The sequence below is a fragment of the Sciurus carolinensis genome, chromosome 6 (assembly GCF_902686445.1).
Source record: "Sciurus carolinensis chromosome 6, mSciCar1.2, whole genome shotgun sequence".
NCBI classification, from domain to species: Eukaryota; Metazoa; Chordata; class Mammalia; order Rodentia; family Sciuridae; genus Sciurus; species Sciurus carolinensis.
The window spans coordinates 150,256,836-150,279,253 of record NC_062218.1 but is presented as its reverse complement, the minus strand read 5'-3'; the positions used below and the strand labels follow the sequence as shown (position 1 = coordinate 150,279,253).

Sequence of the window (22,418 nt, the reverse complement as noted above, 5' to 3'; positions counted from 1 at the left end):
TGGTTTTGTTTAATATTCTGGGTCCTAAGTATAGAAACAAGAAAGTCAATGACATCTTGATAATTCATAAGCAAATAATTTTAGGATGAAGATTTACCACATTAATAAATCATCTTCTCTTACAATGTTTTATACTGATTCTAAAATAGACTCATAAAGAATAACCTGGAACCAACATATGTATACATAGCAACTTACATAAGTTATTGTATACAAAAATATTGTATATATATATAATACTTCATATAGATACATAAAGTTTTTTTGAAAATATTTTTTAGTTGTAGATAATCTTTTATTTATTTATTTTTATGTGGTGCTGAGGATCGAATCCAGTGCCTCACACATGCTAGGCAAGCGCTCTACCACTGAGCCCCAGCCCCAGCCCCTATATAAAGTTTTGTACCTTTCTTATGGTCTGACGGCTAAGAGTTACCAAAACTAAATTTTGAACATGTGCTCATCTGCTTCAGATCTCTGATTTTTTTTCCTTTCTGCTAATGCTGCCTTATCTTCTCTACTCTGCAATTGTAAACTATGTGATTAAAATGATCCATAAATAAGGTCAAAGCATTTTCAAGTCAGTTCTTTTCAGTTTATTTAGATATTTAGGTGCGTTGGCATGTGAAAGATGATATTCTTTAATGTTCATTCAACAAATCAATACTGTCAGTGCCAACCAACTATATGTCATGCACCATATTAGATATTAGGTACTAAGTACAATACTATAAGGTTCCTTTTAAGGCATTTGAAAATATTTAAAAATAATTCACAATAACTCAGTCATGGGGGATTATAATCCATGTGACAATGGTCCTGACCTTTTCCAGTGAATAGCCCCAACCTTAGCACTTAGGACTATAGTCATGGGTAAGTAAAAACTGACAGGGACCTGGGTCTCCACATGTGCAAAATGGATGATGTGTTCTTCATTTTCTCTACTGTCCACACCATCACTGAAATTCTCCAAGGGAAATTTCTGCCCAGTCACTCACAAGATTATTGTGAGAATTAAATATAATATTCAGAACTACTTTAAATATTTTACATTACTCATTGCTATGGAAAGTATTGTCATCCGTGTGTCTAAAACTTCTTCCTTCTTTTGATAGTTATCGAAAATTAATAGGATCAAAAAGCCTCTAGGTAGCTAATGTTTGTAAGTTGCTTTAAACTGATCATTATTCTTTGTTCCTCTATTAATTTCAAGGTAGATGGCCTTTGTAACTACATTAGGAAGTGAAATGATTACAAATGAACACTGAGATTTTTATTAAATTTTATTTTAGACATATGGTTAGGCTTGTAAGACATAGATTCACTTTGAGCTCTGGAGGGGTTTCAGAAAAATTTGGGGGAAATATCCACTTTATATAACTGACAAACAGTTTAAGTAATATTGACTGGAAAATTGCCCCCAAATTTGTATATTGATATTAACTAGAGCAAATAACAAGGTAATTAAAAGTCAGTATTTGGGGAACAGAGCAACCTAGTTTCTAGGCTCAGTTCTATAATTGCTGAATGACCTTGGGAAAATTGTCTAACAATCTTGGGCTCCTGTTTTTGTTTTGTTTTGTTTTTTAACTTTTAAAAAATTTTCCTTGCTAATTGATTGTATTAAGTTCAATGCAAAGGGATAGTGTGAATAAGAAATAATATAATGTAATAAAGTGTTTAGTAAATAGCCTGATAGTTACTAAGGGCAAAACTAATGTTTATTATTATTGAAAATTTCAGTGTTGGGTTTTAATTTTGTTTTTTAATTAATCTCTACTAAAGTTTTTTTTTTTTTTAATTTTGGTTATGTAGGGGGTGATCAGAGCTAATTTGACAATGGATATTTCACCAAATGTATCCATAAGTCAAGATCATTGAAGGATAGCATCGAGAAAGGTAGGTGAATGTTTGTGGTCTTGCAATTCTTGCTATAGAGAAAGAGAAAGGAACAAAAATGTACTTTACAGCTTTTACATGCCAAGAATTAAGCCTGACGATTTATATATTTTGTTTTCTTTATTTAATTCTTTATTTTAATTGTATTATTATTATTCCTTTTAATGAGAAGGGATCTTGCCATGCTGCCCAGGTTGATCTCAAATTCCTGCATTCAAGGGCTCTTCCTGCTTCGGTCTCCCAAGTGCTGACACCACAGGCGTACACCATTGCCACCATCATTTAAATCTTAAGTAACACTACTGTACCTTCTTGTCCTTTCCCTTGACAGAGAGTGAAAGCTCAGAACAATGAAGCAATCTGGCCAGTATCACAGTGCTGGTAGGTGGTGAGATTGAATCTATAACTTGACTCTTTTTGACAGAAAATTTATATGACAACATTGTCTCCAATTAAAAGTGAGCATGTGAAGTCAAAACTACGATCTTTTATGACATAAAATAGACTTCACTTGGGTGCATTCTGGATTCCTTTGAATAAACTGCTAAACAATAGAATTTTTTTTTAGGGTTTTTCTTTTTCCTTTAGTATTTCTTTAAATACCAGTGATCCTTTCAGGGAGCTATAAAAATCAGAAGAATGTAGTAAGTTGAGATTCAAAAGAATAGAAAAGTGTACTAAATGTTGAAAGGCTAAAGGTCTAGAAATACTGTACTTGTGATTTCACTGAACTTAAACATTAGAAACTTATAACTTGATACACAGAAATACTTGCCACTGCTGAGTTTACAGATATGTAGTTATGTTCACCAAAAGGGCATGAGTTGATTGAAATGTAATATCGTTGAAAATGTTGAGTGATGTTTATACCTTATAAACATTCTGAAACGCTTTGGAGAATTTCCATACAGAAGGAGTAGGATTTGTTGGAGTGAGAGTGGGAAAAATCATCATTAAAAAAATACACGTTTACATATATATATATATATAATGTACATGTGTATACATATATATATAAAATACATGTGTATCTCATATATATATATATATTCACTATAGTGCTGACCTCATTCTTCAAAAATAAAATAAAGCAAAACATATAAAATAAATAATTTCCATGGTCTAATTTGGTTTTTATTTCCCAGTGACTAAAAGACTAGAATGGCATATATCTATAGAAGCAAACATCTTCCCAAGAGGTCAGTCTTCAGTGGCTTCAATCCTTGCCAATATTGACAAATGGTTATAAAGAAAAATTAATCTGAAATGATCTGCTTTTTGGCTCTGCTGCTTGAAATCATTTTGCACCTTCCTTTAGCTGTGTGCTTAGGCTACTGCCAGAAAGACTATTTGCTGTCACATGTGGCAGAGTTGCTTTTTCCCTCAGATAACTGATTTTTTTTTGTACCTTATACATTGTGGAAGTTGGATACATGGGAATCTCTGCACATGGAAAATCGTCACCTTAAATCTTAAATTTCTGAAGTCTATTTTGTAGCACTGGGTCTTAAACGCAGCAGGTGCCTAGATGGCATTTGGGGAGTGAAGCTGGATAACGGCAACTTTCACCAGTGAGTATGTGCTTGTTATTTCTAAATGAATGATGCTGACCACACAACTCCATTCTGGGTCTTGCCCTTGCAGCAAGATGGTGCACAGGTGACAGTACAGTATCATCATTAAGGCCTCAGGACCCAGCTCCAAAGACCTGGGCCTGATTTCTCACTCCCTCACCTAATAGCTTCTGGCCTTGTATAGGTCACTTAATCTAATGCTCCTTTTCTCTCATTTTTGCACAGTAGTGATGGTGGTAGTATATAGGATGCTTTTAGGGTTCTGTAAGATAACAGGCAAATTTCCTTGAACAATGCCTAGTACAAAAGCACTCAATAAATACTCTCTATGATCTTAGTGACGACTCAGATTTCACATTCCAGAATGTAAGCTTCATGAGGGGTGCCAACCATGTTCAGTCCACTCCTGCATTTAGTTTCTCACACTAATGGCTCATAGTATGTTTCAAACAAAAATTCATCAAACAAACAAGTCAATATACTGACCATACTGAAATATTTGTTTTTCATGAGTCTGAAAAGTACAACTAAGAGAGTGTTCTGAAATAGTCACGGAACACCCTTTCCATGAAATGCAAGCTCTAAAATACTACTTTAGGAGATCAGTTTTCCTCTTAGAAAAAGAAAAGAATTTAAATAATTCTCCTCTAGAGTCCCTTTAACTTGAAATATTGAATCTTATAAAGGGTTTTAATAGGAAAAAGTAAAATGTATAACTCTTCAGGCATGCACACATTAGGTAAAGGGAGATGACCCACTATGGACAGGGCCATCAGTAAGTTCTCCCTACTTAAGGCAACTCTGTTTTTTATGTACATAAGGAAGGAAGGAGTTCTGTTTATATTTTCTAAAATTTCCCAAAAACTTACTGATACATGCTACACATTCTAAATGTCGTTTTCTGTATATGTGTTTTCAGTTGAGTATGATGCTTTTTCTGCTTGCTCTGTGAAGTTATCAAATCAAATGTCATCAATCCCCTCCACTCACAAGCACTAAAACAGTTTTTTATTTCAAGATGCTATTTTTTAACCCAACTACAGTAGGGATGGCAATTCCTTGAACCTTCCTGTTGTATAACTTTAGACTTGAACATGTAGCAATGTTTTCATTCTCTTTGCAAGGTCATGGACATGGCATAACTTGCCCTCTAAACCTTTGCATGCATGTCTTGACTGACACTTACCAAAGACAGTTCTTGCTGGTACAGACTCTCTGTTGAGCCAGAAGGAGACTTGTGACAGAATGACCGTCATTATGCATGGCAGGTATGTTTGAATAACAAAATAGCCAATCTTTCTCTTCAAGTGGAAGTGAGTAGTCATAACAACATATTCTCCTGGAGGGTAAGACAGACAGTGAGGTTGAGTAATTTGACCTTGAAAAGGACTTATTCTGCGGTTTTCTGTTAGCAGTAAAGACCTGGAGGTTAGACACATCCTTTCTCCATGTGACATTCAGTCCCTGGAGAGAAAAGCTTTTATCTGAGAGAGAAAAGAGACATTTTAAACACGCACTGAAATGACTCTGTGGATGAGATGGAGGTACCAGAGTCCTCGTGGGTATCTTTACCTGCTAATGCCACTGTGTCACATATTCAAGGGACAAATTCTGGGCTTATATTTACAGATTGGCTTTCCTGATCATGAAGGCGATGTGCTAGGTTCTGTGACCTACATTAGTGTATTGTAAACAGAACAGATCTCCAGGGTGACCCTTGCAAAACAGACTCAGGATGCCCCTGGAGCGCTATGATGGGCAGGTTGGTACAGCTGAATTCTACTTGCAACACTTCTTTGGATCTTGGGTGAGTAATTTAGTTGGCCTGCTCTGCAAAATTAGGGGTAGGGTAGAATCTCATTGGTTTTCAAAATCTGTCTCCTGGAATCACCTGGGAAACTTTGGAAAGATTCAGTCCTACTACATTTACAAACCAGTCTGAATTGTCAGGGAAATCTGGATTTATAATCTGTTTTATTTTTTCCAGTTCTGGGAATCCACTTGCTAGGCAGGTGCTCCCCCACTACCACCAAGCTACACCCCAGCCCTAGACCAGCTTTTGAGCTTGCCCCACTTCCTAGGCTGAATTGGGAGATGGTGGATTAGGTAGGCACATTCCATGGTCTTTCTATCCTCCAAATCCTGGCTTCATTTGGTGGACCCAAGCAGTAGACACAACCTAAATTCCCACAGGGTTTTATTATTCTTCATGTAATATTTTTTCAATTACAAATCTTGGAAGTTTTTAGCCTGATTCACCCAGAAGATATGCTTAGCTCTCTGTGGGTGGGCAGGAGAGAAATAGATGTGTTCTGGATAAGAAAGCATCCTTCTATTTAGAACACTTCTCCATCTTTCTCCATCCTTCCCTCTCCAAACTTCTCTCTACTTGAATTAGCATTTTTATCTCAGTCCATGGACATCTGAGCTCAGCCCCTGTAATGGGATGGAAACTGCTCAGAACCTTAACCTACACAACTGAAGCCTCTTCCTCAGTCTTCCAGCTGTTGACTTCCTTCATCACAGCTTTAATTAGTGATGTCCCTATTGTCACTGCAGTACGCTCTTGATTTCCATTTTCCTTTTATCTCTCATCCTCAGTTTCTTTGGCTAACTCATTGATTGTTTCAATCAGAAATTTCTTAATGAGTTGTTTGTCAGATGCTTCTTTTCTTCTTTCTTCAAGGCAAAGGTATGGGTTTCTGAAGTAAATGAGGTATCATTTTGTTCAGGGTTTCCTTGACTCTGATAAGATATTTTCCATCTCACCCTTGCTCCTACTGCTTCCTGTATGCAGGTGTATAGATGGCTGACAAATCTACATCTGGTAAACAGGCTTTCAAATAAAGATGTATATTCCCAAATCTAAACTAGACTAGTGTCAAATTCTCTGTACTCCCAAGTCAAGGCTAGACAGTATCTGTCTCACAGATATGGACTTCTCATTGGCAACATCAGCTACAATTATAATTCATACTAGCTAACTTTTCTCAAGAAGAATGACCAGCACATCTCTGTCTATTGCCTCAGGCTGAAAATCTGCATGCAGTCAATTCTTAGATAACAGATTGTGCTTTGGAAAAAGACAAAGAGAACTCTCTTGATCACACAGTTTCAGTGTTACCTGAGTGGTTCCTTCTGTTCTGACTCTATTTATATTATGGTCACTGCCCTTATCAGTTTTGTAAGATTATTATCATGACCTATTAACTATCATATGTGCCTCCAGTTGCATCTTAACTATAAGTTTCCCTAAACTTTCCTGTAAATTAATCTTTCATATGTGATCATGTCACTGATTTTCTCACCAAAAATATCTTAATGGATTCTCCTTGTGATAGTTGACCCTGGTTGTTGTCTCTAGTGGACTGAGAGACACCTAGAAAATTGGCAAAGAACATGTCTGCATGTGTCATTGAGGATGTTTCCAGAGACCATTGGAATGTAAGTCAGCAAACTGAGCAGAGAACCTGCCTTGAATGTAGGCAGCACCATGCAACAGGCTAGGGCCTGGATGGAACAACAGGTGAAAGACCAGGGAAGCTCACTTGTATGCCACGTAACTCTCCTGCAAGGGTCAAGTCTTGCTGCTGCTATCACTCGCCCAATTTCTTCACACTTCGAATGTGGACTCATGCCGGTGTCTTTCCAGGGAGCTTCCAGGTCCTCAGCCTCAAACCAGGGCTGCATTATTGGTCTGACTTATACTGAGGCTTCCAGAGTTTTGGACTGAGCAGATTTGCTCCACCTCAGGCTCCCTGCTATGATGTTCTATCTAGCCACAAGCCCAAAAGCAATGAAGCCAGCTGACTATGAACTGAAACCATGAGCCAATATCTTTCCTCCTTTTAACTTCTTTACCTCAAGTATTTTATCACAGTAACAGAAAACTGACTTACATACCCACTCTGCACATCAAGGTTTCCTAACTTCAGCACGATTGGAATTTTGTACCAGATAACTGTTGTAGGGGACTTGTGTCTTATGTACTGCACAATGTTTAGCCATGTGTCTGTCTTCTCACTAGTTGCCAGTAGCAAATGACGGTTTCCCCTTCCCCTGTCTACAGTTCTCTTAAAATTAATGAGCAAACACCTTAACCCAAATTCAAAACTCTCTCAACATCATAACTCTAACACACATTACAGGATTTTTTCTCAGCACACATTTTCACATTTCAGTATCTTGTTCTACAAGACTGTACTTCCCGTCTTCTGTGGTGAAATGTTAGTTCATCTGTAGGTTGGGCCCAGCTTAAGCACCAGGTTCTGAGTAAAATAGGAAGACATGTTCTGACAGAAAAGTGTATTAGCTTTGGAAGGCTATGGACTCGAGTTTAAAACCCAGATCTGCTATTTTCTCGCTATGTAGCCTTGGGAAACTCATACAAACCTTCTTGTCCTCTGTGTTCTGATCTACAAAATGGTGGAAATTATGATAAAGCTGAATGAAGAATGAGAGTCTAATTAGGATGCCACCACAAAGCATGCTAAAATAAGTTTCAGTCCCTTTCTTCATTTTCTTCACTTCCCTCCCAGTCAGAAGTGAAGGAACTATCAATCAGAATCAATGGAGCTATTGGCAGAAGAGATGCACTCACTGTTTACAAGTGGAAGTCACCAGTGCATTTATGTATGCTTTCATTACTGTTGTTAATGGTCATGCCCGCCATTGACTGAGCGCTTCCTAAGTATTTTATTTATAGCTCCTATTTATATTTATAAGAAGACCTCAGACTTTGCATTTTAGTTATTTATATGTATATCCCTCCCACCAAACTGAAAGTTAATTGTGCAGAGGACTCATCTTTTGGATATGGCATGACCTCCCAGATCCTCAGGATCAGTTCCTGTCAGTAGTGAAAATGTATGATTAAGGGTTCTCATTCCCAATACAGTCCAGGAGCATCTCTGCCTTGAAGGGTATACAAAGCATTGACTAATATTGCTTTTCAAAGTTTTCCCTATGTACTTTTGGTGATGTCTGTAAGGTTATTTGGGGGAGAAAGAAGTGATCCAAGCTTGAGAAAAAATGTAGAGAACCAATTTTCCCAGAGTTCAGTTAACATGTCGTCTTGGGTGGACAAACCCTTGTTATAATTCACCCTGCTGGGGTACACATTATTATTCCTAACCATTCATTCATTTGTGGCCTGTGAAATGTCATTAGCTCAAAGAAAAAAATTCTGCCTTCCCTATAGTGTCAGTAAGAAGAGTGTCTACATCTACTCCATTATCTTTTTCTATTTGAATCTGACATTTTGGTGAAGATTGTGAAAAGAATATGATTTTTGGAGACCTGAAGAGTATTATTTGACACTGTATTTATTTTATAAACAACTTCTTTCCCTAACAGATTGGAGAAAGAATAGAAGGGTTTTCAGTGTTTTGAAACCTTTCTAAACTAAATGAAAACTAAAAAGTATCAGTATAAAACTTTTCGGTAAGGGAAGGAAAGGACAGCAACATCAGAATCAAGTTGTAGTCATTTAAATATGAAAGGAAAACAAGGCAACAACAAAAAGCCCCAGTCTCCTAAATTAGATTGAAAGAGAGTCTAGACAAGAAGGGCTTATGTGCTAAGCATGTCGATTTCTTTTTCTCTAATTCAACGGTCTAGAAGAATTGTAATTCAAATATCTTTGCACATCATCTCTCCCTGAGGGAAACTTGTAAATTAGATGTGACAATGTTTCTGATATAGTACAATATAAAATTAAGGAAAATGGAAGAAAAATAATGGGATATAATTTTGCGAAGCAGTATTAAGGATTTGTGTAGAGTTGACTTCTAATCTTCACTTTTTCAAATGTTAGTTTCTGAAAGATAAATACCTTGCTTAGCTTCATCTGGCTTCAGTTTCCTGATATATCCAATTCATCTGATAGTATTTAGCTATCCTAGTATGCTTTAAGGCTAAAAACAAATGATAGGTGTGAAAGTACTTAAAAAAAAAAAAAAAACCTAAGTCGATACAGATTTACAGTGTGAAGATGGAAAAGGTAGATGTGTATTCTCTCTCCAGCTCAGAAAATCAAATGTTCAGTCATTGAACTAAATTTTATTGAGCACTTATTTCTTCTATAGCAATCATGTTCCTTCCAAGTTTTTAAAATTTAATCTTTTCTGATGTATCATAATACAACTGAGGGGTGACTGTAGGGGTATTTTAATAACTGCTTCAAAGGCTATTGAAATAGAAATAAGGAGAAAGAGAAATAAGGAGACAAGTCTACAGTTCTGGGACATTTCACCTTTCTGGGTCCCTGTCCAAGCTTGAAATATGAAGTGGTTGACCAGATAACCACAGCCTTTTTTTCCCTCCAGATGTCTCTAAGTTTGTAAATATTTCTCTGGAGATGGTGTACAAGGCTTTATAAATGGGAGTCCTGAGGCGTCCATGGGGAGTGCTGACCACCACTGTCATTCCACAGTCAAACACAGTTGTTGTCCTCATTGTTCTGACCTTGCAGGGTCATCCTTAAATCAACTTCTCCAGAGGAGCCTCTGTATCTCAGAAAGAGGGTCCTCCCATTCCTCTTAGCCATTTTTTTCTGAGGATAAATGATTGTCATACAGGAGAAACATCTTATTCCCAAACTAATCACAATTTCCTTTGAACAAATTTACTTTGGTAAATATGGAGAGCTTCCAGTCATCTTTATGTGTTTTAAAAACATTTTGTGTCATTACATTCTCATTGCTTTCTGGACATCAATATCAGTCTTATGACTAATCGCCAAAGTATTTTATTTTTATGTGTAAGTCATATTTCATACCCTTGAATCACTGTTGCCATTTTTGTAAGGACTCTCCTTAAAGCTTTGCTTAGCAAGCATCATGTGACGTGCGGGAAGGAGAAGGGGTCTTGCCTAGAATCCAGTTCCAAACTGTCTTTCCTGATACTTCAAGCAGAAATGACCTCTTTTTCCATTTCTTTACCACTTAACTCTCTTTTACAAGCTGGGTCATGACCACAATGGCAACATCTGCTATTTTCAGCATGGTTTTTACACATCAGACCCTGTTTATAGCAGTTGACATGCATTTTCTCATTTCAAAGTCACAGTAATTCATGAATCATATAACAACTATGAGAATAGATGGATAGAGATACTAAAAGATTTGCCAAAAGGAACAGTTAATAAATAAGTGCTCAAGCCTGCAATTTAACCCTTGTTGAAAAATTCTAGAATCTACTGCCCTAATTATGCTTCCCCATGTCTTATGTCTATGGTGCCTTTTATTGCTATTCTTTGCAGTTGGAAGTATACACTCTGCAACCAGAGAGCCCAGATTCAAACCACAGATCCACCTCTTCCCAGCCGTATCATCTTGGAAAACTAATTGAACCCCACTGGGCCTCAAATTCCCATTTATAAAACCAGGATAATAGTAATAATACAAAACCCCTAGGATTTCATGAGGATTAAAGATTAGAATACTGGCCATAATATTTAGCTACTTATATCACTCAACCATGAGCTTCTTGCGGGCAAGGGCTGTGTATCTTTCATCTCGCTTATCCAGGCTCAATCACAGTGTTGGAAGCAATAAATAAAAATTAAAAAAAAAAAAAAACTGTTGAAAGAATAAGTGGATAAATGAATGAGTAATAGAGAGCTATATTGGATTTGAAAGCTGATGATAATTTACCTTTTCTATGTGTCTATAATGATTTTGCTTCACCAGGTGAATAAGTACTCTTCAAAATGAGGCTCTAATGAATTTTCTTTCCCTACCTTTGACAACAGACTCTAAGGAAGAGATTACATCTCTAATGTGTTCATGCAGAATCAAGAAAACAAATATGGTGTTAGGATTCCCATCATTTCCCCTTTGGTTTCACTGAAACGATCTAGAAGTATTTTGATCTGGGATTGAGTGTTTATGTGTTCAAATGTGTGCTGGTGGCAGGCAAGCAGGATACCCTCTAACCTTGTCAGAAGTGATCTGAACCAATCACCCCCCTTGGAGGACTTGAAGGAAGACAAAGAGTCATTCTCATTGTGAGGCTAGCTCTTATCACCATTTTCTAGTCTTCTGACAAAGAGGGGTAGGGATATTTCACCGGATGCCATTTATCTTAATGTTTTCAAGGTTACACAAAGAGATGTGAAATACAGCACTGAAGACCTTATACCAGATCTTTGTTTCTTTCCTCTGAGGTCTAGTAGGGTAGATTCTTGATGAGCTGAATTCAGGGTCCTATTGTGGAGCTGAACATAAGCATCACATGGAGCTCCCATCCTTGAGAATTTGCTCATTATTCTCCCTCTGCCCAACACTTCTTATGGAAGTAATAGGGGAAAATTCCTATTTCATACAGGCAAACTAGCTGTTCCATCGCAGAATGACCACTTCTGGTGGACTCAGTCCATGAAGTCTGCCCAGTTTGGTAATCCAACTCACTGCCTCTCATCCCCCTTGCTTTTTTTTCTTTTTCTCCTCTCCCTACTCTCTCTCTCTCTCTCTCTCTCTCTTTCTCTCTCTCTCTCTCTCTCTAGTAACTGGAATGCAGTTAGTTTGAATCCTCAGGAAATGAAATTGCAATGGATTGGGATATGGCTCAGTGGTAGCAAACCAGCCTAGCATGCATGAGGCCCTTGGTTCAATCCCCAGCACTGAAAAAAAGAAAGAAAAGAAATTGTGAGGGAGCTCTTCGAATTCAACTGACAAGGCCAACTAATTTTATACACGTGGCAATTGGGGTCTGAAGACGGTTACAGTGACACGCTCAAAGGTGTTTAGAGCTAGAACCAGAGTGGAGGCCCTGCTCCTCTGAGGACACCTCCAGGCTGGCACACCATGGCCTACGTACTATTGAAACTGAATTCTTTTCTTGACGTACTCCAACTTCCATTTCTATAATAATAGGTGGCCTCTTCATCCCACAAAATGTTTGCCTCTATTATTTGCAATGCTCTTGGCCTAGAACATGGATTATTTGTCTCTCAACAGATGTGAACTAGCAAAATGAAAAGCCAACTTCTGAATCAATCCTTCCTTAAATATTCTAGTCTCTATTCATTTATGTAATTTTTCATTAATTCAGAACATTTCTTCAGTACCTCCTATGTCTGTCTTATCTACTACAAAAATAATAGAGATACAGAGGACAGACATTGTCTCTGACCTCACAAAAATGTTAATTCTACCATCCATTTGGGTAATTATGGTGTTCTTCTGCTCTTAGACTTTGGATTCTATGAGAGCAAGACCTGTGCCTTGTCCGTCATTGAATCTCTAGTACCTGTCATAATATCCAGGTTATAATAATGCTTGATGTTGAAGAAGTAAATATGGCTTATTTTAGTATCTTTTTCAATACAGGATATTTCAAAAGAGAAAAGTCTTCAGCACTTCCTATGTTTGAGATATGTTCAGGACTACAGCAACAGCTACTACATGCCATTTTAAGCATCTACCAAATAATATTCTGCAATATTTAACACTATGTCATCTTCAATGCAAAGCTATGACTTTCCCATTTCTTAGAAAAGACCAAAGTTTCTGTTTGGATAAAGGACTTATCAAGAGTAACAAGAATTTCTAAGCAATAAGACCAGACGTCAGTCTCCATCTTTCTCACTGCAGAATCTAGAACCTTCTACCACTCCATTTCTTATAAAAGTCAAACCAAGGAGCAATCTTGCCCATTTTTTTAAACAAGAAGCATAAATATGTAAGCTTGTAAAGAAGCTTTTAAAGAAACAAAAGACAGATCCTATTAAGCACAACTTACCCAAACAATCATATTAAAATATATCAACCAATTAGTTTAAGGTATTAGAATTATAAGGTTCTCAAGACAAAGTCTGAAATCTAACAGAAACTTTTTCTGATAAAAATTGTACTAAATTGTACAAAATCATCTGTCTTTAGAAATCCCAAAACAAAATGAATAGACAAATTTAAATTACATAAGATATCCATAAAAATAATTGTCCATTCATATTAAATATTTCAGTGATTAAACATTTTAAAATATTGAGTTTGGGGGGTATAAGTTTTCTTAATTGTTAAATTCATCTCTTATTTATAACTATTCTGGCTTGATGATCACATTATCAGTACAAAATAGTTATTCACATAATTAACCCTCAGTATTTGAAAAGCTTCAAAAACTCAGTATGCCTCTAATGGTATCTAATCTAGTTCAGAGAACATCATTAGTGAATCGTTACAATACCCAAAAAAAGGGCAATCCACCTACTTTCAGTTCCAACAGGGAGGATCAGTAACATGTCTACAACTCCATTGGCTTTTCCTATGAAGATCTTTGGTTAGAGACACAAATACATTTGTAAAACAAACTTATTTTAGATGTCCCATGTATAATGATCATTGTCACAACTTCACCAAGAATCATTGATTCATGGCAAGAAATGGGGCCTGGATGATATTAAGAGCCAATATTTGTGGAGAGTTTTTTACAGCAAGTAATCTTCATGGATTTAATCTCTTCTTCCAACAACATGCAGGGTGACTGTAATCAATTTACAAAATGGAGGAGTAAGGAATTCACCCAGACATTCATCCCTGAGTTCACACACTTACCTGCTATGCTACACTGATCACATAGAACCAGTTCCTTATTTTGCAAACAGAGAGAGAAGTCAACTGTCATCAGATGACAGGTCTTATGTCTCAGGTCTACAGAGTTTATGTCTACTCTCAGCTCAGCTCACCCCCAGTTTTGTGTGATTTACTAGAGTACTCACTGAGTTCTCATATCCTCGGGGTATATTTTTCTACCCCTTCCTCATACCTGGAGTAAGCAATTGGTACTTACCTGTGCTGGATTGGACAATTCCAGAGTCCACTGTTTGTCCAAGAAGATCATACTGGTTTAAGCGTGACCCATCTTCGGCTACCACCACCGAGCGTGCTGGCTCTCTGGTCCACTCATAGACAACTTCTGCTCTCGTATAAGCATCTGAAAGGAAGAATGTAAAATTATCCATGCATTTGCCTCTTCGATTCTTTTGGTTAATTGACATGTTTTACCAGCTTCATATTTCCTCTCACGGTTTCAGAGGGAAGGTTAGCACAGGAAAACTCACATTCCTTAGTTTGGGAACACCAAAACACCTTTTTCTGACTCTTTCAGTCATTTGGTCAGTCTTCCAGAAAATTCTTGTTAAGAATCTACAAAGGGCAAAGTACTGTGCTGGGGATAGTAAAGAGCATAATAAACAAGGTGGCTGATCTCAGGGGAGGTACATGATAGTGGTGGGGACAAAAGCAGATGAGCAAATAAATATAAAGTTTCAATTACATTAAATGCAATAAAGTCATAGGCAACTGGATAAAGAGATGGAGAATGACGTGTGGGAAGGGACTATTTTAGGGCAGATAAGGACTCAGAGGGTCTCTGTGGAGTTGGCATTTACACTCATGGGGAGATGGTCCAAGTGAGGTCATGGGGAAGAGCTCACCCAATGCACAGACTAATGATATTTTTCTTCTGATGAAGGTAAAGAGTTGACTAAGTCAATATGACTACAATGAAGGGCATGAGAGATAAAATAAGATCAGAATCAGTAGCAGGGTTTCATATTATGTTCAGTTAGGAGACGTTTATGACAAATATGAAAAATAACATTAGAAATTTTGCTACAAAGCTCTTTGCAAAGGAAGTTTGAATTTACTCCCTTTTATCGACTATGCTTCTTATGGATATTTACCACCATTCGGAAGGGAGGCAAATGATGGTAATGAGTTACATTATAGAGCTTTGCTGCTCAGTCACTTTCAAATGCCCTGTCACTTCTAACCGAGTCATCTCCTATGGAAGAGGCTTGGCCATAAATCACTGCAGGCTGGAGGATGAGAGTGCATAGGCTCAGAGAGAAAGAGAAGGAGAAGAAATTCTGCAACCCTTCTGGTTTCCAGTTTCACATAGGCTGACATAATGGTATATAGTCCCATCTGCTTAGCTGCAGAGCGAGGCTCAACATTTAAGGACTATCCCATCCGACACAGTAGGCTGTTTCCAGGGAGTTCGCTGGGAGAGCACAGTAGCAAAAGTTGGCCTTAATGTATAAACCGGACTCACTGGCCAAGGGCCAACTTCTCCATTAGACACAGTGGGCACAGTGCCCAGGCCCTGAAATACTTTCAAAAAGCCATAGAATGTTTTAATATTTTTTAGATTAAAGATAATAAAATAAACATAACTTCACCCGGCTTACATTCATCTTTATACTAAGGTAGTCAGAAAATATAATTTTATATTCCTCTTTATATTAATATAATCAGAAAATAATTTTTTTAAATTTGGTTTTGGAGGAATGGTCCCTAAAGGCAAAGATGCTGAAGACACACACACAAAAGAATTCATGAGGTGGCCCTACTTGACCCAACCCTCACCCCGGGGTGGCCAGGCCGGGGACTCAGGCGTGAATATGCATGTTCCCAGCCTCAAACGTTATGCAATCTAAAACCAGGGGTGCCTTTTGAAAATGAAGGTGCCTGAAGGAAGAGGCACACCATGCGTCTTAGGGGCTGAAAGGAAGCTGCTTAAAGTGACCACGTTCCTCTGAGTTGACAGAGAAAGATGAAGTCAGTGTTCCCTGGCTTCACACAGGCATCCTGTCTGTCCTGGCATTATTTCTGGATCAATGTGCAAATATGTATCTCTTTAAACAATTTTTTTCCCTGTAAGTTTAAGGAAAATTAGTTTAGCTGTTTCCGAGAAAGATCAAGGTGAAAAATGCAGAATTTGGAATCTGTCCTTCCTAACTTTTCTACTTTTTAAGGGTCCTCGCTGGACTAGACACTGGTACTGTAGGTAATAGGAAGGATGCATCTGTCAGAAGGGTATAACGTTTTCTTTATTATTTTTAAATCTCTTAGAAGAGGGCAGAGCGCACTCGTTTGAGATGGAACATATTTCGTACAATTTGGAGGGAGCTACGTTCAGTGCAATGTTTTTCTAGTATACATTCTCGTTCTCTTACCTAAGAAGACATTCTTGGTTGATGGTGGCATAGGACGATTGAATACTCAACTTGGAACAACCTCAAAGGTCATGCAATTTCATCGCATTATACAGGTGGTAAACTGAGGCACAGAATGTTAAATGACCTACGTCAGGGTATATCATGTTTATTGAGAAAACTGAAGAGGATGCCATTCATTCTACTCCACTGTTGTTTTGAAGATTTTTCTAGGGCCAAAGCTGCATATGTATTTTCATAAGCCAAGAAAGGATAGTTGGTGGTCATGTCATTTTTGAAGAAGCCAGTTCTAGATCTAAAGTCTCTTCACAACAAATTAACCTCTTGCTATTATATGACGCTGCTATAAGCAATAGTGATTTGTCATGCGTTGTCACAGGGATGCTGATGTAGTTGTGGAGGGAAATTGTTCCCCACTGACTTCTCATTTCTTCTTCTTCTTATTGGTACTTGGGGTTAAACCCAGTGATGTTTTACGACTGAGTCATGTTCCTAGATCTTTCTATGTTTTATTTTGAGATAGTGTCTTACTAAGTTACTTAGGGCCTTGCTAAGTTGCTGAGGCTGGCCTCAAAATTATGATCCTCCTACCTCAGCCTCCGAAGTTGCTGGGATTACAGGTGTGCACCACTGTGACTGGTTTTCTTTCCATATAATTTTAATAGGGCAATCAATGAAAACTAGTCATGGTGCATTCTCCCACTAAGCAAGATCATCTGAGCCTGTTTCAATGTCAGTCTCTGTTTTAGTTTAGTACCTCACACATCTTTTCTCTTTTCTTAGGTTCAAATATTGAAGTAGCATTTAAAGTCTGGTTACTGTAATCGTTACCCATTCAATAAACATGTATTGCATAGCTACATTTTATTACCCTCTGCACTAGGAAATGCTGAGTAATATATATCCTGATCTCATGAAGTTTGCAGTCTTCAGACAATAAAAAGTATCAACCAATAAATAAAACTAATAATTAATGCCATGATAAATAAATGTGTGTTGGGATCAAGAAGACTGATGAGGCTGTGGGTAAGTACCTATAAAGTCATCAGGGAAGGCTTTAGGAGATGACATTTATACTGAGATGTGGGCAGACAGAAGAAGTCAGCCATGATAAGTACCAAAAGAAGAGTAACCCAAGCAGAGAGATGAGCATGTGCAAAGGCACTGAGGTGGAGACGGTGGCATGTTTTTCTTTAACATCAGTTTTTCTATGTGATACACTATTTTCTACACATCCATTTTCTTTTACCTAAAACACCTTCAATATTTTTCAGGATAAAAATGTGCCCAAATAAAAAATATTTTCTTCCCAATCTCCTTTGCAAATACCATTGGCAATGTGATGAACATTTGACTATTGAGATGTGAGTAATGCCTCTTAGGATTTTATGAAAAACTTTAATGTTTTTCACACAAAACCTGGTCTTTTCTTAGCTTTACTGCCTCTTCCCCTTATTTTTGAAAGCAGACACAAAGGCCAGAGTTTCAGCAGCCATCTTGTGATGAGAACAAATATCTGAGGACATCATAACACGTCAGCTTTGTTATGATGCTGAAATAACCAGCAATCAACCAATAATAACTCGCCTTCATAATCTTGTATAAATATATAAATGCTTTTCTTCAGCTATCCTTACTGCTGACAAAAATCCTGACTAATGTAAAAAATATGCAATTCATTACCCAAATTAGGATACTGCTAAAGATAAATGGGGACAGTGTTAGCTATTCTACTATATCAGTACATCTATGGTATATTAGGGATATATCAGTACAGCCTTAGGAAAACTACCACAAGTAATGTTCCTAACAACAATGCTATGTTATGGACTAGTAAGTTTATGAATGTTCAGACATTTAATACACTACCTGGCATGCAGGTAACCCATACTATATATTATCATTGTTAAAAATGGAACTGGTATTCAGGATAACACGTACTAGCCCCTGATTAAAATGTATGTTAAATTGAGAAAACTGTGGGGAGAAAGAAGTTATCACCAACAGCCTGATTAGCTGATGATTTTTGAGGCGGATTATCCTTAATTTTCTGTACAGAATGAGTTTTATAAATAGAGAACATTTTCTCTCCATGCCTAGTGCTGCTAGGACCATGAAGGTCCTTGGTAGGCTGTCTTCCTGCAAGACTGCTATTTTTCTTCGTGAATCATATCTTCACCAAAATAATGGTTCCGATGCCTGTCTAGTGAGAACACAAAGCTGGTTAGGTATCCCAGGAGTGGACTCAGTCCTTGTAGGCAACACCTTTGCAGGACATCAGGAACTCTCAATTCATGTGCACATGCTGGTCAAAAGCAAAAGGGCAGAGAGAGGACCGCAGAACCAAGGTCTCCAGGCCACTGTTCTCTTGGCCTCTCTGAGATGCACCTAAGTCTATCCAAACACTAGGAGCCCAGAAAGTCATCATGAACGAGCTGTATCTAGAAGACCATTCAAAAGCATAAGCACATTCATGAATGCTATGCAATGTCCCAACTGATCAGGAAAGATTTAAGAACTAGAAGAATAAATTATTTTCTAGAAATCTCCATAAGGGGCAAGCTTCATTTTTTTGCTGGCTAACATTATTTCCAACTTGCAATTATTCTTAAGATCAGATGACGCCAGTAATGATATACAAAGTATGCAATAATCTCTGATTACTGGAAGGAAAATGTTATCCGCCAGGTACAAGCCTCTTACTCCACTCTTTATTCAAGAATACCTCTTCAACAAAAATAGAATTCTTCCACTCAATAGCCTAATCTATACTTTGTAGTCTACTAGACAGAGAATTGCCCTGATATAGTATTAGACAAGTTATCCACCAGTCCACCTAACTATAGCAAAACTTTTGAGAATTAAAGTAGATGAAAGCAAATAAAGAATTGCATTATGAGGTGGGGGGTATCCTAATGTCCCTGATTGATTTTTACACACTGTGTATGTGCACTGAGACATCACAGTAAGCCCACTAAATATATATGATTAGTACGTGTCAATCAAAAATAAAATGAAACTTAAAAAACACACAGAGAATACTACTTATAGGAAGCATTTGCAGCATGTTGCTTTTGGAAGTTTCTTGATGCCTTTGTGTCTCTCTAACAGACATAAATAATTGGAGGTTTCTTGATAAAGTCTTAGGTCTCTTGTAAGAGTAAATAAAATGTGAGGTAAATGTACTCACAGCTTCCAAATTTTAATGGGCAGGCATGGGCGTCCATAGGGAAGTCCTCCAAATGCATTGGGCATTCGGCTCTCACGGTCAGCCTGAGGAATTAAGGGAAAGAAAGGCACAAGCAAAAGACCTGTAGATTAGATGCCCCCAGACAATTAGAGCAAGATGTTATTAACAGAAGCAGAGATTTGAATAAAACAAGAGAGAGACAGGCATGAACTACATATCATGCTGACTTGTTTGTAAGCTAACATGCAAAAACAATTATTTATAACAATGACTGAATTCTGTCCAGTTTTTGTTTGTTTGCTTTGAGAAAATAGGCAATACTTGGTTTTATGCAATGAGCAAGCATTGCCCATGTTTCCCAAATAACATATCATCCAATAATCTACTGGCTACAGCAAAACTTTTAGGAATTAAAGTAGATATGAACAGATACATATTTGCATAATGAGGTTATGGGTATACCAATTACTCACATTTGATTATCACGCAGTGTGAATGTGCTTTGCAACATTACAAAAAAAACCCTAAGATATGTAATTATTGTGTGCCAATAAAAAATAAATAAAACTTAAAAAATACATGCATAAATACTAATTCGTCATGGGTTGAGAAGAAGATATCAATGGCAAGAAAGAGCAGAAAAATTCTCCTGTCCTAAACGAAGCTCTGTCTTCTACCCTAATTGTTATCAAATGCATAAAACAAAGACGGATTGGGGGAAGGAGGAAGTGTCCTCAGCTTGGTGAGACTGAGATTAAAGTCTTCCTGAGAATTTCTACATGACATCATTGTATTCCAGCCAGTTATTCTTATTAAAAATCCACCACCTAGTTGGAGCCAGGTCTCTGCTGCACTTCTCCTTAGTCCCTGGGATGTTCTGGGGAACTGATTTCTATTCATGTTTTATAAAAAAAGGATGTTGAGGAAAGAATCCACTGAAATATATTTGCTCTCCATTTGTAGAATTATGAAGGAATTTATATTCATTTTCTTTATATGATTTTAGCAAGGTTTTATTACCCATATTATTATGTCACTAAAAAATGTGGTAGGCTGGCTTTATAGCCAGTGAAATTATTAAGTGAGCATAACACTGATTACAGCAAATATGAAAAGAATAAGTTAATGACTAAATTGCATTCTTAAATCAAACTGCTAAAGCAGGAACATGTTACCAAAGGTGGTGAGAAATTTAGGAGATGGTTTGTAATATGCTGGTTATTGATGAAGAACTTAACATCCACCAGAAAACAGTTATCATAAACTAGTTGGTATTGCAAATCCCTGCCTAGAAAATTGCTTCCTGGGAGGAGTGAACACTAGATTTAGGTTCCAAAGCAAGTGCAGGTTTTTGTTTGTTCGTTTGTTTGTTTTGTTGTTGTTTGTCTTTTTAACCAAGGAGCATTTCACATTTCAAACATATTTAGGTTTTGGTGTTTTGTTTGGTTTTGATGTTTATTCTGAAGTTGTATTATACTGTGATAGTTGGGTCCAATACCTAAATGGCTTTTGAAGCAATTTTTTTCTTTTTCATTTGGGTGTTTATGTTTGAAAATGCAGGTATTCTGGCAGCAGTTCTCTCCAAGAGAAAATTATCACTCTATTCCCATGCTGAATGCAACCCACTAAATTGAGAATTTTGCCTCTATTACTGTTTTATACTAAAGGAATAACTGGACAGTCTGAGTTACCTGGTGTCGCCAGGTCTTTGAAAATATCATTCTAACAAGTCATCTGGAAATGAACTATGGAAAATTCAAAATTTCCCATAAATTGGGAATATTCTTAAACACCTCTTATTTTCCTTTAAAGTATTTCTTTAAGATATTTCTTTAAAATATTCCAAACTTCTTTTGATCCATGCTTTCTTCTTTCAACCGTAAACGTATTGAGCACATTCTAGAGGCTGACTTTTGCAATCATCTTGAAAAGGGAGAAATGTTTATATACCAGAAATATGTGTATATATAGTCTTCAGCTTAAGCAAAATCAAGAATATCCATGCACTAATACCATTTGAAAATTCATGTACTACTCCATGAACACATTTCCACATGAATTTTTATTTTCTTTTAAAAATTTTAAAATTTTTCCTATTTCTGTTTTTTTGTTCTTTTAAGTAGAAAGATTTCGAATAGACACCATCAGATAACTTTTGGAAATTTAATTCAGACCTGACTGAACAGTTGAAATTCATGAAGTTTTAGTGGGAAAATGAAGTTCCACATATAGAATTAGAGAAGGTCGAAGAGATACATTGTTTTTTTTGTATTGTCTAACACACAGCAAACATTTTTTCTCATTTTATGTAATCATTGTTTGAACATGTTAATGCTTCCGTAATGTTTCAGCAGACTAAGATTTCACAGGAGAGTAATTTTTAAGATTGGAAAACTAGAAAAGCCGTGTTCCACTGTCACCCCTCAGCTTGGGGGTTGCTGTACTTGGAAGGGAAATGCAGAGAGGGTCAAGGCTAGAGTGCTATTGGGCTCACCTCATTGTGTACAGTAAGGTGCCATCCTCTGTGATCCGCAGGAGTTTATTAGGCATTGTCATGTTATGGGCCACAGACTTCTTTCCGTTGTGAAAAAAGGTGTCTGGAGTCCAGATCTTACTTGCCATTAGGTTGTTTAACCGAAGAACTGTCATGGGTCCTTTAAATTTTAATCTCTCGTCCTTCCAGCTTTGACGGAAAAACACATCTATTGTATATTCCTAGGTAATTTTGAAAAATGGCAGAGTTTACTGTGCTGTGATTTGCAATGCAAATATCTGACAAACAATGCATAAT

General features: G+C 37.1%; 1 protein-coding gene across 2 annotated transcripts in view; it reads right to left on the bottom strand.

Annotated features, from left to right (window-relative positions):
- Positions 1–22,418, bottom strand: part of Gabra1 (gamma-aminobutyric acid type A receptor subunit alpha1) — a 51,668-nt gene that overhangs the window by 5,265 nt on the left and 23,985 nt on the right. For both annotated transcript variants that reach the window (XM_047556831.1, XM_047556832.1), the window contains exons 5-8: positions 22,122–22,342; positions 19,628–19,710; positions 14,268–14,411; positions 4,660–4,812 (exon numbers count right to left, since the gene is read on the bottom strand). In XM_047556831.1, coding sequence (XP_047412787.1) covers positions 4,660–4,812; positions 14,268–14,411; positions 19,628–19,710; positions 22,122–22,342 — 601 coding nt within the window. The remainder of the gene's footprint in view (positions 1–4,659; positions 4,813–14,267; positions 14,412–19,627; positions 19,711–22,121; positions 22,343–22,418) is intronic.